General features: G+C 34.9%; 1 protein-coding gene and 1 long non-coding RNA gene across 7 annotated transcripts in view; one reads left to right on the top strand and one right to left on the bottom strand.

Annotated features, from left to right (window-relative positions):
* Positions 1-15,337, top strand: part of LOC135793652 (protein gone early-like) — a 42,382-nt gene that overhangs the window by 2,667 nt on the left and 24,378 nt on the right. For 5 of the 6 annotated variants that reach the window (XR_010548677.1, XM_065304685.1, XM_065304682.1 and 2 more), the window contains exons 2-4: positions 4,691-5,302; positions 9,769-9,901; positions 10,737-10,895. Coding sequence is in view for 5 of the 6 variants with exons in the window: in XM_065304685.1 (XP_065160757.1) it covers positions 4,997-5,302; positions 9,769-9,901; positions 10,737-10,895 (598 nt within the window). In the remaining variant the exon portion in view is untranslated. Of the gene's footprint in view, positions 1-4,183; positions 4,318-4,690; positions 5,303-9,768; positions 9,902-10,736; positions 10,896-15,337 lie in introns of those variants that run through there. The other variant, XM_065304681.1, reaches the window with a different exon arrangement.
* Positions 5,424-7,730, bottom strand: LOC135793654 (uncharacterized). The gene is made up of 3 exons (XR_010548678.1): positions 7,519-7,730; positions 5,520-5,676; positions 5,424-5,461 (listed from the first exon to the last, which is right to left on the bottom strand). It is a non-coding gene; the product is annotated as an uncharacterized lncRNA (long non-coding RNA).

The raw sequence follows: 15,337 nt of genomic DNA, 5'->3' as shown, positions 1-15,337 counted from the left end.
AAACAATTAATAATCCTTTCGATCATTTTTGCTTAGTTTACATCAAGTTTAGTTCAAGTTTGAATTTTTGACGCCTCGTATATGTCAAATCAAGAGATATAATTAAATTAGCATAAAATAATGATAACCTTGACCGTGGGCTAGATGTAATGGATTGTGATTATACAACCAGAGCGCACTAGATATTTCCCCGTCGCTTGTCGCGCGCGCGTATCCATCTTACTCGTGTGATGCCGTGTGAGTTGTGTGCGCAACGTGTCGGTATGACAGTTGTCTATGCTCAGTGCGTTAAATCACGCCGGCAGAGACGATGAAGCATTGCATACGGATAGGAATACGCAATTACTGCACGCCCAACACATTTAGTACACATAATTAATCTTCGTAGTGTGTTGTTTGTACTGATATTAACTCGGGACGGAAAATGGGACAACCAGCATGTTTAGATGTTTAGCATCAAGCCGGTGAGAGGGGGTCAACTGGGGTAAATACACCGAGGCCCGGCTGATCGCTCTCCTTGTCATTTTTTTCTTATGAATTAAAATTTTATCTCTCAAATTTCCGTTTTAACTATCCTATCTTATAGAGAATAGTCCGTAGATTAAGACGCTGCGATTCGATCCTATTTATTTCTTTTAGTTTACGAGATATTCGCAATTGAAATAAATCGTCATAAATTGAAAAATTGCCTTTTTCGCACTTTCAGTCGTGTTTTTAGACCTTTTACCCTATTTAATTATTTTAAATTTTTATCTGATAGAGAATTTTCCAATCTTCCATAATCTACAAATTTTTGGTTGCTATCTCTTTTAGTTTAGATGATATCAGCTTGCAAAAATCGTCGGAAACATTAATTATTGATTTCATTCAATAGTCTAAATTGTGCGACTAGTATCTGCCGCATTCATAGATGGCACTAGGATGCACTAAAAATCATAAAAACAAGTTATACGGCTTATTTTTATATTTATCAACAAATGTGGGCACGAGAATAGTTTTGTATACAATGCTGTTATCTGCGATTCGGTGTAAACAACGTTTTTAACGCAGGTGTCCCACGCGCTGTATCCTAACGCCGCATCAACTTGCTGCATGCAGCGAAGTCTAGTTTAGGTAATGTGCCTATTGCAAATTCGCGCACAAGGTCGTCTTTGCGCACCTCTTGCTTTCTTATCATACACTGTCCCGTCGTTGTTTACGCAGTTTCTGCATGCACTATCGGTGAATTGCAGTCAGTTTCGTGCCGGTCGCTGGTTAATCCAATCGTGGTTTGAGAGACTTATATCGCTTATTCGGACTTCAATATTCCAAATTTGTGTAATACTCGAAGATCAATCGACTATTTATTTGTACTTTGCGACTATAGTAATTTGTTAAATGTTCGGAAATGCCGGTTTTTGATCGCGTTTGTTATGTATATTACAAGTCACGTGATAGTGGATTTGATAACATTTTTCACTCCGCGTTGTGTTTGGTGTCGGTTGCTAAATTAATCGCATATATATCGCCCATGTTGATTCTCATCATTAAGACAGATCCATCATGCTCGTGTAAGTATCTTTTAACTAAACAGCACAGATTGTTAATTTTGCGTCGATTGTTAATTATAATTGAAATACAATGGTAGGTAGTACGAGAGGGTGAGTATAAGCCATGGCAGGTCAATGCAGTATTTGTCAAGCCAGTAGGTGTGCTGATGAGACCTCTAATGGTCGAAATAGCTATCCACATCAGGCTTGACAAATACTTGCATTGACTTGCAATGGTTTAGTAAAAATATCGTTTTGGCGATATTGTGAGGGTATAGCGTACAGTAAGTGTTTACTTAACTTTACTTAGCCGTTAATTATAACATAATTCAATTGTATGAAATATTTTTGTTTTACTTTATACTGTAAACAAGTTTTTTATTTATCACGTACTACCTACCTTCAAGGCCGATGAGAGGGGGGGGAACTGGGGTAAATTCCCCGGGGACCGGCTAATCGCTCTTAAATCGCAAACACAAAAAATAAGCAAAAACGATTGCCGGGGCCCACGCTGGCTCTCGACGGCCCTGTGTGTATGATGTTGAGTTGGATGAATTTATGTTTGGATATAGGTACATGTAGGGGAGAGTAGCCATATTTGGACCATTTATAGAGCCACATATAAACTGTCAATAAAAATTAAGTAGCGGAAAAGTAACTCACAAGGCTTACCAATAAAATGATATTTTTGATTTAAGTAAAAATTATATTTATACCCCTCAAATTTCAATTTAAAAAAATTGTGTTTTTGGTCCAAATTAAGAAACCGGTTTCATAAATTGGACCGCGCGGTTTCCTAAATTGGACCATGCTTTTTTAACGCCAATTGACACAATAGTACATTTTAGTTTTAGCAGTAACACAAGCACATTTTGTATAAACCAAAGTGCGGCATTTCATACACAGGATCATTTCAAAGATTTGTGCTCGTCCACAAGCTTTTCTAGGAGGTCGAAAAAATGATATACGTTTTCCCTGTTAAAACCCCGGTGCCTGTCTTCGGTCCAACTTGGGCAACTTGAAGAATTTATATTTAATGATCAACGACAATCTTAATATAACATAACCTCTCAAAATTAATACTATAAATTATAGATAAATAAAGAAGCTTTCTGATGATAATATAATAATCAGTAAAACTAACGTTTAAACGGCTTGACAGCTCTTGCACTTACGTCGTTATAATAGATTTGATAATCAATGATACACGAAGTTGTTGCCACGACGAAAGCACGCGGCAAGTTTTAACCCAAATAGTTGCATTAATTGTTTATAAATACGAGTAAAATAAGGGGCCAGTCAATTTTGCATAAACTTCAACAGTCCGCGGATATCGTGGTGGTCCAACTTAGGCGCTGGTCCAAATTAGGCTACCTTCCCTATATGTATTTTGGAACATGGGTAGTATTTTTTAAAGGCGAGTCTCGTGTGTTTCATCGTGCGTGACAGCATGGCTGTTGGCTGGATGTGACAATCGAGTGCTACCGTAAGGTGTGAGGAGCGTGAACATTCCAAGTGCTTTGCTTCTTACGTCTTCAAGTTGGTAACACATTAGGAAGACAAATAAACGCTAACTAACTGCCAGCCAAGTGAGAAAACTAAGCTGTGCATTTCGTAGAAATTTTCTTTTCTTAGTAATCAAAGCAAATCCAAGTAAAAACGTTGTGTTAAATTTTCCATTTTCATTTTATTTTAATTTCATGATAACAATCAGTTAAGATTTTAGTGGGTAAATTGAGAGTCGTGGATTTATTCCCAGAGTATAGGAGTTATTAATATGTTAACAGAAATTTTCTTTTCAAAATTTCACATTTTCTGGTTTTAATTTAATGATAAGTATCGGTTAATATTTTAGTAGGTAATTAATTTGATTATAAATGTATTTCCAGAGTATAGGAATTAGTGATATGTCAAAATAATAATTTACTGCCTAGACATTGAAAGCACATTCTCGAAACTAGTTTAATCCGAGTTTGAACATTTTGCAAGCACTCAATTTCCAATTTGTTTGGAATCTGTTTACTTGATGTTTGTGCGCTCGCAGTCGCAAATCACTCACCGCCTCGCCACCCGGCTTCATTTCAGCCCCCATTCATCTGCACCCGAACATCCCACGCTGCAAGTTCCAAAGCGTAATTTAGTGACGTGGTGAATGCTACTTCGCGCTCATCTTCACCCCGAAGTAGGAGTAGCATAATTTCACCCTTTTCACTCTACTTTCGACAAATTGCACTTTAATGAAATTTCCACAATTTCCCAACATGAATTATTTTATTATCTTAAGTATTTGCTTCGAAATAATATTTTAAATCCTACGTCTGCGTTCATTGAAACTGTATTATTGGTATAAATTGTAATTTATGTTCGTGAGGATCAGGGCGCGCAGAAGATAGAGGAACGTAAACAATTTAATAAATTAAGCATTGAACGTGGTCGTGCTGCGCTTGATGGAGCAAACACAATAAGCTGTAAGTACTTCAATGAGCGCACATTGTATACAAATCGAGGCTTTGCTTAGGTCGATAAATAAAATCTTTTCATATCGTTTTTTATTAATTGATTAACGTTGAATTTCGAGTGAATTTTCGATTATTTTGATAATTTCATAATCTTTATCATGTGATAATTCATTGCAATAGGTCAAATTCGTTAGTGATAACCTTTACACTAATATTTTAGTGATTTTATTCGTCGTTATAATTCTTTTGTGTGCATAACATGTGAGTTTTTACTCAAAATAAACATTTAAAGACAGTTTCGATTTTCACGGTTTAAACTCTTATTCAAGGTGAGAATTCAGTTAAATATTGCACAATTTAACAGTTGAAATATAAAAAATGCCCGTAATCAATCAGGGCAACAAAAAATACTTAAAAGTATACTTTGTGAAAAGTCAATGCCGAGTGTCCAAAGTTTGTGGATTGAACGATGTGGAACGGAACAAACGCTCCGTCGAATCGGGAAAAGAATTCCCTGACGTGTGTGTTAACACATTGCGTCCAGCCGTTCGACACCCATCTATTTATTTTTTCATTCCTACTTGCACACGTCTATTCCTGCTTCATTATTCATCCTGCATGTTTGCGTGTTTCTTCGCTTCCTCAAACACTCCAAAGTGATTTTTAATGTTTTTTTTTTCATTCGTATTTCGTTTGTTACAGATATAGCCGAACAAAACGGAATTTTCAGTCAATTGTGCGCGCTTACGGATCAAACGTCGTTGAATGCGGGCGCTCAACGCTTTGGGAATCGACAACAAACAGGCTAATCTTGACAAGTGCGATTGTCAACCGTGACTTAACATTAGCACAATTTTAACAAACACAGTGGGACGAAATAAAAGTCGATAAGATGTGATTGTTCAGCAGAGTGCTTCCGACTTCGACTGATAACACTACAAATATTGCTTTTAAAAAATATTTTAAGTGACTTTTTTGATAACGCATAAAAATTTTTGAATTTTAACAATGCCCGAGGAAAATTTCCCGCAGAAGGAACAAAACGGAGTTGACGGTGCGTTCAAAACCGCCGATGAGGAAAGCGAACCATGTCTGGAGGAAAAGAGTAAAGGCCGCTTGTTTTGGACGAAAACTGAACAAAAGTTGCGTGATAAAAGCGGCCTTACTAAGCATGGCCTATATTACGTCGGCGGTTTAGCACTGTTTGCTTTCCTGCTGCTGATTGTCGTCATTGTATTATCGGCGTGTTGGCCCGCCACGCCGCACCGGTTTCAAGTCTGCAACACTGAGTCATGTCTGCGCGCAGCTACACAGGTAAGCTTAAGTCATTTTACTATAGGCAACATATTATACACATGCGTTACCTTTGTGTACAGCTGCTTATAAGGTTGCATACAGTCAATGTGTATTAATTTATTTTCAAGTAAAATTTAGTAAATTCGGCAGTACAAGGCTTTATTCGCGTAGGTTAATCTGAAATTAATTATTTTAAATTTTAAAATATGTTTAAAATAATAATATTGATAAATACTTAGTAGATATTGTTCCGTGGATAACGGGAATCCAATTATTTGGCACAACGCGATTAGATTCTATTGTTGCCGGGAAAATGTAAGGTTTATTTCGGCGTGGGTCGCGCACATTTGAGATTGGCACGTTTCGAATGTCGATTATAACATTTTCAGGCACTGCAAACAAGCAAACACATGAAAACAATACATTATGTCGGAGTTATGCCGCTGTAACTTTTAACAAGTATAACTTTCTTTTGATTAATGTCAAATGACTGCGGCGGCTCTAAAGTAATATATTTCCGCTTTAATGTTGCTGTGTCTAATTGATGCAAGGTTTTGATAACTGCAAGAAGCCTCACGATTTACGGACGTGTTTCTTGTTATGTATTTAAATTAAATAAATGCAGCAGACAAAGAAAACGAGACGTGAAATACTCAGCGTAAAGTTCTCAACAATGCGAAACTTGTCAAAGTTGGGAAAGCTTAACAAACTTGAGCACAACTTGAACAAAACCTTCACTATTGTTTTCAGATCGTTTAGAGTTTAAAGTTTCTTGATTCGTTGATTGATATTGATTCGGATTAAATTTGCATTTGCGGAATCCGTGTTGGAAAATGTGATGTAACATCGCAATCCATTCCAATTTATTTTTTGTCATTTGTACTCTATGTCCTTTTTCGAACGCTGAGCAAATTTCATTCGTCGCGGTGTAATTAAATTTCGTTTCCAAAGGTAGTGGTAGCAGGCATAAAAAGCGTCGCTTTGATGGTGGAAACAGTAGACGCCTGTCCACAGTGCGACAGCATCGATTCTAGTTAACGTTTTCTCGCTTATTTACATTTTGCATGGATATTCAACATTCAAGTGGTTTTGAGCAAGAATTAATTATTCGCAAATTAAATTTACATCTTTTACCTTGAAGATTTAGGATGAAAATTAATTTGAAATTTATGTTGGATTATGAGTGACGTTTACTTTAAATGCAATAGTAGTTATCAATTAATTACTCTATAATTATTTATGTTGAAGTTATGATTTTCTCCGAAATAGATATAGAAATCAATTTCAAATTTATCCGAATAAAAGTTTTGTTGATTAGATTATTTAATAGATTACTCAAGTTGAATTTTGAGAAAATTAGGAAAATTAAAACAAAATCCGCTGTAACTTTTGACTAAAACTACATATCAATAAATTCTTTGTATAGTTTGTTTTAGAATTTATTATTCAATAGGTTTTTGAAGAAATTATTAATTTATGTTGATTAGTTTTTGATTAATGAACTATTAACTTCATCTACTATTGTTACTATATTGAAGGACTTTGTGACAATAGTGCATTAGGCTTAGTTATTTGTAATTAACTCAAATGCTATTCTTGCTATAAAGATGATAATTTATAACTTTATTCTTAAATACATTTTACGCCAAAGATTTACGCAAAGATTTTGTTGATTGCACAATTTCAACAGGAATTATAAACAATTAAAGTTGCAATCCGTTTGTATTTTTAAAGTAGATTTAAATTGATCTTTAAATTATAAAATCACAGCGTATTAAGTACAATCTTCATATATTTTATTTGGAATTAACTATTTAACAAATTTCTGAAGAATTCATTAGAATGACTTTAATAGTTTCCGATTAATTGATTAATAATGTAAATATTCCGCTTTTTATCGTAAAAGTAATTTTTTTGTAGCCAAGACTTGACACTTGACTAACCTTACCCTGTCTTTATATAGATATTTTTTTTCTGCGCTAACAAAAACGAGTTTTATTTTTGCGTTGCGAAGACATTCTTAATTTATAGCATATTTGGCCTCACACGGCATTAGCGAAGAATTTTGCTGAATAAATGTACGAATGCGCAACATATTAGGCACGGAACGCCACAAAAGGAAGGAAATGCTTGCAGAGAAATTTATTTTTATATGTCCAACTCTGTGACTGCATAATATATTTATATACTTATACATTAGGAAGAAAAAAAAACTAGCCGGCGTTTATAATTACCTTTGACGCGTTCGATCTGCGGCAATAACGTGCACAACGTGAATATCTTTATCTTCCTCACCGGCTCTTTATATTCTTCGCATCGACATACCTCCATGATTAATACAAAATTCCGAAAAATCAAAATTCCGAATGTTTATCTGATCAATAAATTTAATTAATGACAGTTATTAATTATGCGCACAATGACGAAATAATGTTTTGACATCTTTTCACTGTATGTTTGGATACAGAGTGTTCATGACACTAATAATAGCCGATTCAATTAACATCAATTAGAAGCGTCAATTAAAGCACGCTAAATTCAATTTAAATTTAAATACGCGCGGAACAAAAGTTTCACTTCGTTTAGCGCGTAAACTTTCTCATCTTTGCGCTGTTTATTCTTCTCGTTGCTGATTCGCTTTTTTTCGGTTTCGTGCGCGTTTTAGCAGGAACACAATTCCCGTTTTAGATTTATCGATTTTTTATTCGCAAAATTCACGATTCCACTCGCTGATGTAAATTCTTGGAGGCGCTCTCTCTGCATGCATGGGCTTTTAATTTTTATTGTTCATTGACTTTACGAGTTCGTCAAGGTTACGAACAATAGTAGGAAGTCATTAAGTTATGCATGCCATTAAAAACGAAGACGTAATATCTTACGCTAATTTATGCACATCGTTTAAATGATGTGCAACTTGTTTTAGATTTTATAAAAATGCATAGAGGGAGGAGTGGTTACAGAGTCTCCCATTGAAATAAATTATTTAATTATTACTTATTATTATATATTACCTAGCATAGAATGAGATTAATAATTAATTATATAAATTTATATTTACCCAAAAACCAATTATTTGTGAGAGAGTTGATTAAGAATTAAATCCTACAGTAACCTGTAATTTTGATACTAAGATAAATAAGTACTTATTAGTTATAAACGATTAAATTTTATAATTAGGTGTATAGCTATTAAACTAGCACAAAAATGAATTTTATATTGAATAATATTCAAAAGTAAATGGAACTTGCTAGTATGGCGTAAGTGGAGGGCAACTTTTCCAAGAGAAAGAGGAGCTACTCGCAAAATGTAGTGGGGGAAAAGTTGAGCGTTGAGCGGAAAGAATACTTTTAATTTACGAGATATTCGCGATTGAAAAATGTCACTTTTTAGCACTTTTAGCCACGTTTTTAGACCTTTTACTATTGGAAATATTATTATTTTATATTTTTATCTGATAGAGAATTTTTCAATTTTTCATAATCAGCAATTCGTGCGTTGCTATCTTTTTTAGTCTCTTAGTCTCTTTTAGCCCCTTGGCAATTTTTTCTTAAGAATGAAAATTTCATCTCTCAGATTTTCGTTTTAACTATCTTATCTTATAGAGAATAGTCCGTAGATTAAGACGCTGTGATCAGATCCCATTTATCTTTTTTAGTTTGCGAGATATTCGCAATTGTAAAAAAATCATATGTGCAGTTTACACGCGTTAGAAGAGAAACCTTCAGAACACTGCACTGCGAGAGAATGAGACGAAGGATTTATAGGGTTTCAAAAAATCATTTTTCTTCTATTGTTTATTTATAATTTCGTTAATTCAATTTTGATGGCACTTGTGGCATCCCAAACATCAGTATCCAAAGTTTTACGAAAACGTACAACTGAAGCTGAGTCACGCTCGATGTCACGACTAATTAATGCCATCGTTATGAGAGCATGTTTCTGACAGCGCAGACATGCCTCGTGGATGTAAACGCGTCGCCAGATTAATTGTTTTCGACGTAAATCACACTTTCACTGCACTTGATAAAGTCTAATTCGATCGCGGACAAATTGCACGAAATTATTACGTCAACCGCTCATAAATCACTGAATTCATTCTGGCCTTTAAATAGAAAATATCAACGAATCTTTACTTTCATTATGGTCCGGTTTTTTTTATTAATAAATAAGAATAAAAACTTGCACTTGACTTGATCCGCATAACGATCATCTTGTTTCGTCTGCTTTCTGCAACCTTCGCATTTCGCTTTCTTTACATTCTTCCAGTTCAACATCTTCGGCGGCTTCGCTTTGTGCTTATTTCATAAGGTTCGAAAGTCGAATCGATTTCGGTTTTCGGCGGAAAATGAGAGAAAGTGTTTTATGAAGGCATCAAGGGTTTCGTTTTTTTTCTTCTTGATCTCTCAAGAAGCCCACGATCCAATTTATTTTATTTTTATAATAAAGCCTATAAAGTGTTTTCAATTATGTTTTTATTGTTTCAGGTCAGACAATATTTAGACGAATCATCTGAGCGTTGTAATGTACGCGAGTGGGCGTGCGGGGGTTGGTTACAAGGGCGCGAACTATCACCCGAGCGCAGCAAGTGGAATCGACGAGTTGAAGTCGAACAACAAGGTAATTTATCATTCTTGTTTACGTTTACACAATGTTTTATTTTTAATTTTTTTATACAAAATTTATTCGTATTTTTAACTTCTTGACTCGATAGGCGCCATATGAAGCGTAAAAATAAATAAATTACCTATATTCATTCAAAACAATTTTTTTTAACGTGTTGTGGTTATTTATGCGTGAATAATTTTATCTCTGTAAGGATTCACGTTTAGCGTCAACCGGGTGTAGGGAAATTTACATAATTTCGTTTGACACGCGCGCATGAAAGCGATTACGAGGAAATCGAGGAAATCTTGGCGCTCACCTTTTCGTTTATATTTACATATTGCGCCGCGTGAGCAAACAGCATTTAATCGAATCTTCGCATCTCTGCCGGAGTCATTCAAGTAATAGACAATGAGATAACCATCTAATCATTTGTATTTGCCCAAACAATTATGAGCATGTCCAGCGAACGTGATTTAAATTATTTCCGCCTAGCGAAATTTATTTTTCTATTGATAAGAGCTTTAAAATACGATTTTCAAGCGATATTAAATAAAAAAACAGGTGGAGACGAAAAGTGGGTCATATTTCCATTCTGCGACAGCATTTTACGAGTGCATTCGAGGGCGAAACGATAGAAATTTTCCGGGCAATAATTTATGTTTCCCGACACCAGAAACATTTCGTTATCAAGGCGTGAAAATGCGAAAAAGGAAATGTTTGAACATAAAAAAGCTTTAAATATTCAATTTTATCATAAAACACCCCTTTTATTTTATATTATGTTTGCCTAATAAATCTACAGCAAGTACCTCCAAATATTTGAAGTTTTCTTTTTGTACGCTTGCAGAAGCTGTGCGAATTCGTGAGATGATATCGACCCTGCCGCTGCCGTTGTCCCGCGGCACCATCGAATGGAAATTGAAATATTTCTACGATGCCTGCGTCGACGTGGACGCCGTGAACGCCGATGGGGATCGACCTCTGAAAACCATCATCTCCGAATTAGGTGAGTGCTTAAACTCCAACTTCGACCGATTGCATTCGTTTTCCGCTTTACTTTTTCTCTCCTATTTTGCGACGTTTTTTTTTTGTACAAATCCCCAATGAGAAAAATCCGGAAGTATTTTATTGTACAAAATGAGATAAGTGGAAAGTGAGACAAGTAAAACTTTTTTCGTTATACGCGGATGTGACAAACGTTGGCAGAGAACAAAATTGAATTTTATTCTTGCGCGTCTTTTCTTTATTTCATTTCGTTGTATTTTTCCGAGTATTAATATAATTTGTCTGGTTTTCTTCAGAAAAAAGTTTTGCTAGGTAATATCTTGATTATTTCGACATAAATATATGCCTCGAACAGGGTTTTATTTGTTTTGGCTTTACTAGCCAATAAAACAGTTCGTTTTTGTTTGCGTTTTCGCATTTGCTTCGGGTTGCAATTTCATTAATGTTTGCCTGTCTCGACGAAGTAATCTCATCGGGATGAGCTACTCCAGGGGCTCTTGAATAAAAATCATGAGAGGGGAAACATTGCTTGTTGAGGCAAAACAAATTAGGGTAATATGAAAAAAATCACAATTTTGCTAAAAATAATCGCCTTTAACTTTATTTACTTTTCCAAATAATTTAGAATGACAAATATTATCTTTATGATGTATAATATACTTTAAATTAATAATTATTTTTATTTGTTTCAGGTAAGTCGCAATTTCTTTCTTTTTGCACGAAACTCCCGGGAAATGTAAGTTTTTTATTACTAAGAAGTTAAAACCAAAATAGTCGAGCGATTATTGAATTACAAAGAGTAATGGATACGATTAAGTTGATTGACTGAACTTGTACTTGCGATATATGGTCGTAATTTGTCACACCTGCTCGCGGCAATTTACGTAGTTAACGCAGACGAGAACGTGAAATTGATGTGTGGGGATCATTACCCAACGCTTATTCTAATTCTATTCTATCTATCTATTCTAATTTTCTTCATCTATATTGCATGCACTCTATAACTTTCTTCATCTATATTGCATGCCATAATTCTTCGTATAAAATTCCCAAAATTCCTAATTACTTTTATTACCCTTGAAAAACCTAATCCCCGAGTCGGACGGTTTGGCACGCTGTATCTAGCGTGCGGTCAGTAGCAGATGGTCCGGCTCGGATTCCCAAAATCCGATGGTCAACTTTCCCTCTCTTCAATGTCACAGACTTTCTTCTACCAATCAAATCTATCGCTTTCTTCCTACTTCCAAATTTCTTGTCACCACCCATCAACCTGAAGGGTTGCTGGTGAGTGACAAGGGTTTAGGAAGGTCAGTTATTCTACACATTTCACAAGCGACACTTCTACAGTTCTTGACATTACTTCAAACACTACAGTTCTTAACTATTCTTCTCTACAATACTTCTTAACTATACTTCTTCAAGACTTCTTAATAAACATTGTTCGTGATAATAAACATCGTGTCTTTTAAACACACATCAATTATAACATTTGCACTCACTCACCGATCCCACAGATGAAACTTCCTAAAGTTAAGAAGTTTCACTATCACCAGTCACTATATATCTTTCGATATCTTACGTGACGTGTTAATTATTCCTTTACTAGGAAACTTCAACTCAGCACACCGCACATTTCCTTTAATAAAACATTTTCAAATACCTATTGAGGATTATTGTTAATGAAACTCGAATGGGGTTTGTGTTTAGTAATATTTTTGTGTGTGCGCTCATTTAATAAGCGCGCAATGGGTAATAAATCACGTCTGCGTTTATTTTGAAAGCACTCAAGCGCACCACGGCTGCCGTTTTATTAAAATAATCGAATACTGCACATCGGACGCGCATTAAAATGCGTTTTATACTATCAACATCAACGTTTAATTTGCCGGATGAACGGCAACTGGCGCTCATTGACGTGTACGCATATTTTTAGGTTGGATATTTATAGGATTTTACTTCGTCTTCTATTTTGCAAGACATATCCAATTGTAAATGTTTATTACAAGTGGATAGCCAAAGTCTAAGAGAAAAGAAGAATTTCAAGGAGTAAATAATTTATGCAAACTGAATGATCCGGGCTTATACTATAACTCAAATAATACTATTTTTGTTTGTTGCACACTCATATAATTTAACAATCATTTTCACACATTCTTTTATATTCATTCATTTGTCGTCTATACGGAATTACATTTCATTTCCTAGATGAATCGTCGTTTAGTTTATTTGCAATCGGTTGATCACTATGATTTTACAACTCGAATTGTCATTAAAATGTTGATAATGCATTTGTAAACGCATAAAACGAATCATTCGCGGTGCGCACTTAGCAAAGTGGCGCGATATTTACGACTAGACTAGTAAAACTCACGCCGCGCATAAAACGCATAAATATTTATGTCATATTTGAACCGGCCGATGCTTTTACTACCAATTTACGAGTATTGTTGCCTTCGATTGCAAATAAGTCTATCAGCAAATCGCATATTGCACAATGATTGCACATGCATTTTTGAGGTTATATTTCTTTACCATCTGCGGGTTGGATTTGAATGTTAGGTTAGGTTATGACAACGTATGGAAATATTTTTCGGCCACACTTTCTCTGAAGATGTCTTCGCCGGTGTCCCGCGTCGCCTTAAATGGTTTGTGAGTGTGTATCCGTTTATTTATTGTATGCATACTTGTTCATACGTATCCTTGTAACGGCTTTTATTGCTACCGGCGCAAATGTTGTAATATCAAATATCACCATACGACACTGTGCGCATACGACGCGATAAAAGAGATATTTTACAAATCAAACTCAAACCACAGTGGAATAGAAATAGAAACGCACGCATCACACGAACAAAACCAAACGATTTTTTATTTTTTATACGGGCTACAAATATATTGTTCGACACGCACTTAATGCCAACATCTAAGTCTACGCATAATCCAGAATAGAATTCGACATTTTATTATTATACCTAGAGATTATTTATTAAATATTTTGATAAGCGTAGTAAATTGAACGCCCACATGATGCAAACAGCGAAACATCGCACGATTTCCGCTTTGTCATTGTAATTAATGCCAAATTATAAATAACAACAATGTTAAGCATCAAGTCGAGATGTTAAGCGATAAATCTTTTCATAGTTTTTTAACATGTTTGCAATACAAACATTATATGTTTTTAATAGACTATAGTCAATGGTTGTTTGTTTAAGGTATTAGAACATTCATTATTTTTAACTACACTTCACTTTAGATAGTGCTCGAGGATTATTTCTGGGATTGTCCATTACAATAATGTAATTGATTTGCATACTCTTGTAAATTGCAATTCTACGTTTTTTTCTTTTTTATTTCCTATAAAATTTTAAATTCGGTGATTACGAAGTAGATTACGCTGCTCACGTTTAATAAATCTCGTGACTAACACGTTGTTTAACGCACTTGATGCTTAATATACCTACTATATTAATATTCTATTTTATTCTTATTTCGCATTTTGTGTTGCCTACTTGTAATAGATTATGAATGTGTACACATTGCATATTGTTTATTCTCGATGCTACGCGCTCTATGCATTACGCAAGTTTTTAAAGTTCTTACTTACTTTTGCTGCGTGCGGTTTCGTCCGTTTGTTAAATTTGTGCGCGCACGAAACACGCGCTGCACTCACACACATACACCTAAGCACAATTTGTCTATAAAGAGAAAGGATTTTTGGCCGGCTGCTAATTATCGCCACAATCGTGGACACAGTATTATGTCATATACATTTTTTCCATTTAATACGTGCATCTCATGAACTCACTCAACTTTAAAATTACATTCTATGCCTACTTTTAGTATTGATAGTGTTAAAGTTATAACTTTTGAAGTGGTAGTACCAATTATTGGTCATTATTGTAAGTAGTACTTACTCGCGGATTTATATTGGATTACTTCATATAAGAATAAGTGGATGATATTAAAATAAATGCAGGTTGGAATTTTCGTTAAGGTGCAATAACACGTTTTTTTTTTCAGTTCGTGAGCGAAATGTAACTGATGATTACTTATTGACCTAAAGGGAAACTTTATGTTCTTCACCTTCAACGCAGTCTTTCTTTATCGCGTTTTGCGTGTGCTGTGAGTTTCGTTTTCGCACAAGTCAGCTTGCCGCAAACGCAGAGCGCACAGAGCAAAGTGTTGATGAATTATTGGGAGAAAGTCCCGTGAAGAAAACCGGGTGACATTTATATCGAAAATGAGGCACGTAGCGGAAGAAAGTGAAAAATAAAAATACGAAAATTATACGATACACTACAAACAATCATTGATATTGATATTAAATTATCATCAACTTCAAATAGTTTGTTTAGCCAATATAATAAATGTCAACGTGTGGGTGTGTTGACATTTTATTTTTGATTTTATTTTGCATACATATTTAGAGCTCGGTTAAAT

The sequence above is a fragment of the Atheta coriaria genome, unplaced genomic scaffold, assembly GCF_025399875.1.
Source record: "Atheta coriaria isolate IRGN ID8LTWV9N9 unplaced genomic scaffold, Caltech_Dcor_3.1 hic_scaffold_6_pilon, whole genome shotgun sequence".
In the NCBI taxonomy this organism is placed as follows: domain Eukaryota; kingdom Metazoa; phylum Arthropoda; class Insecta; order Coleoptera; family Staphylinidae; genus Dalotia; species Dalotia coriaria.
Note: the sequence above shows the minus strand (reverse complement) of the source record. Positions and strands in the feature narration are given on the sequence as shown.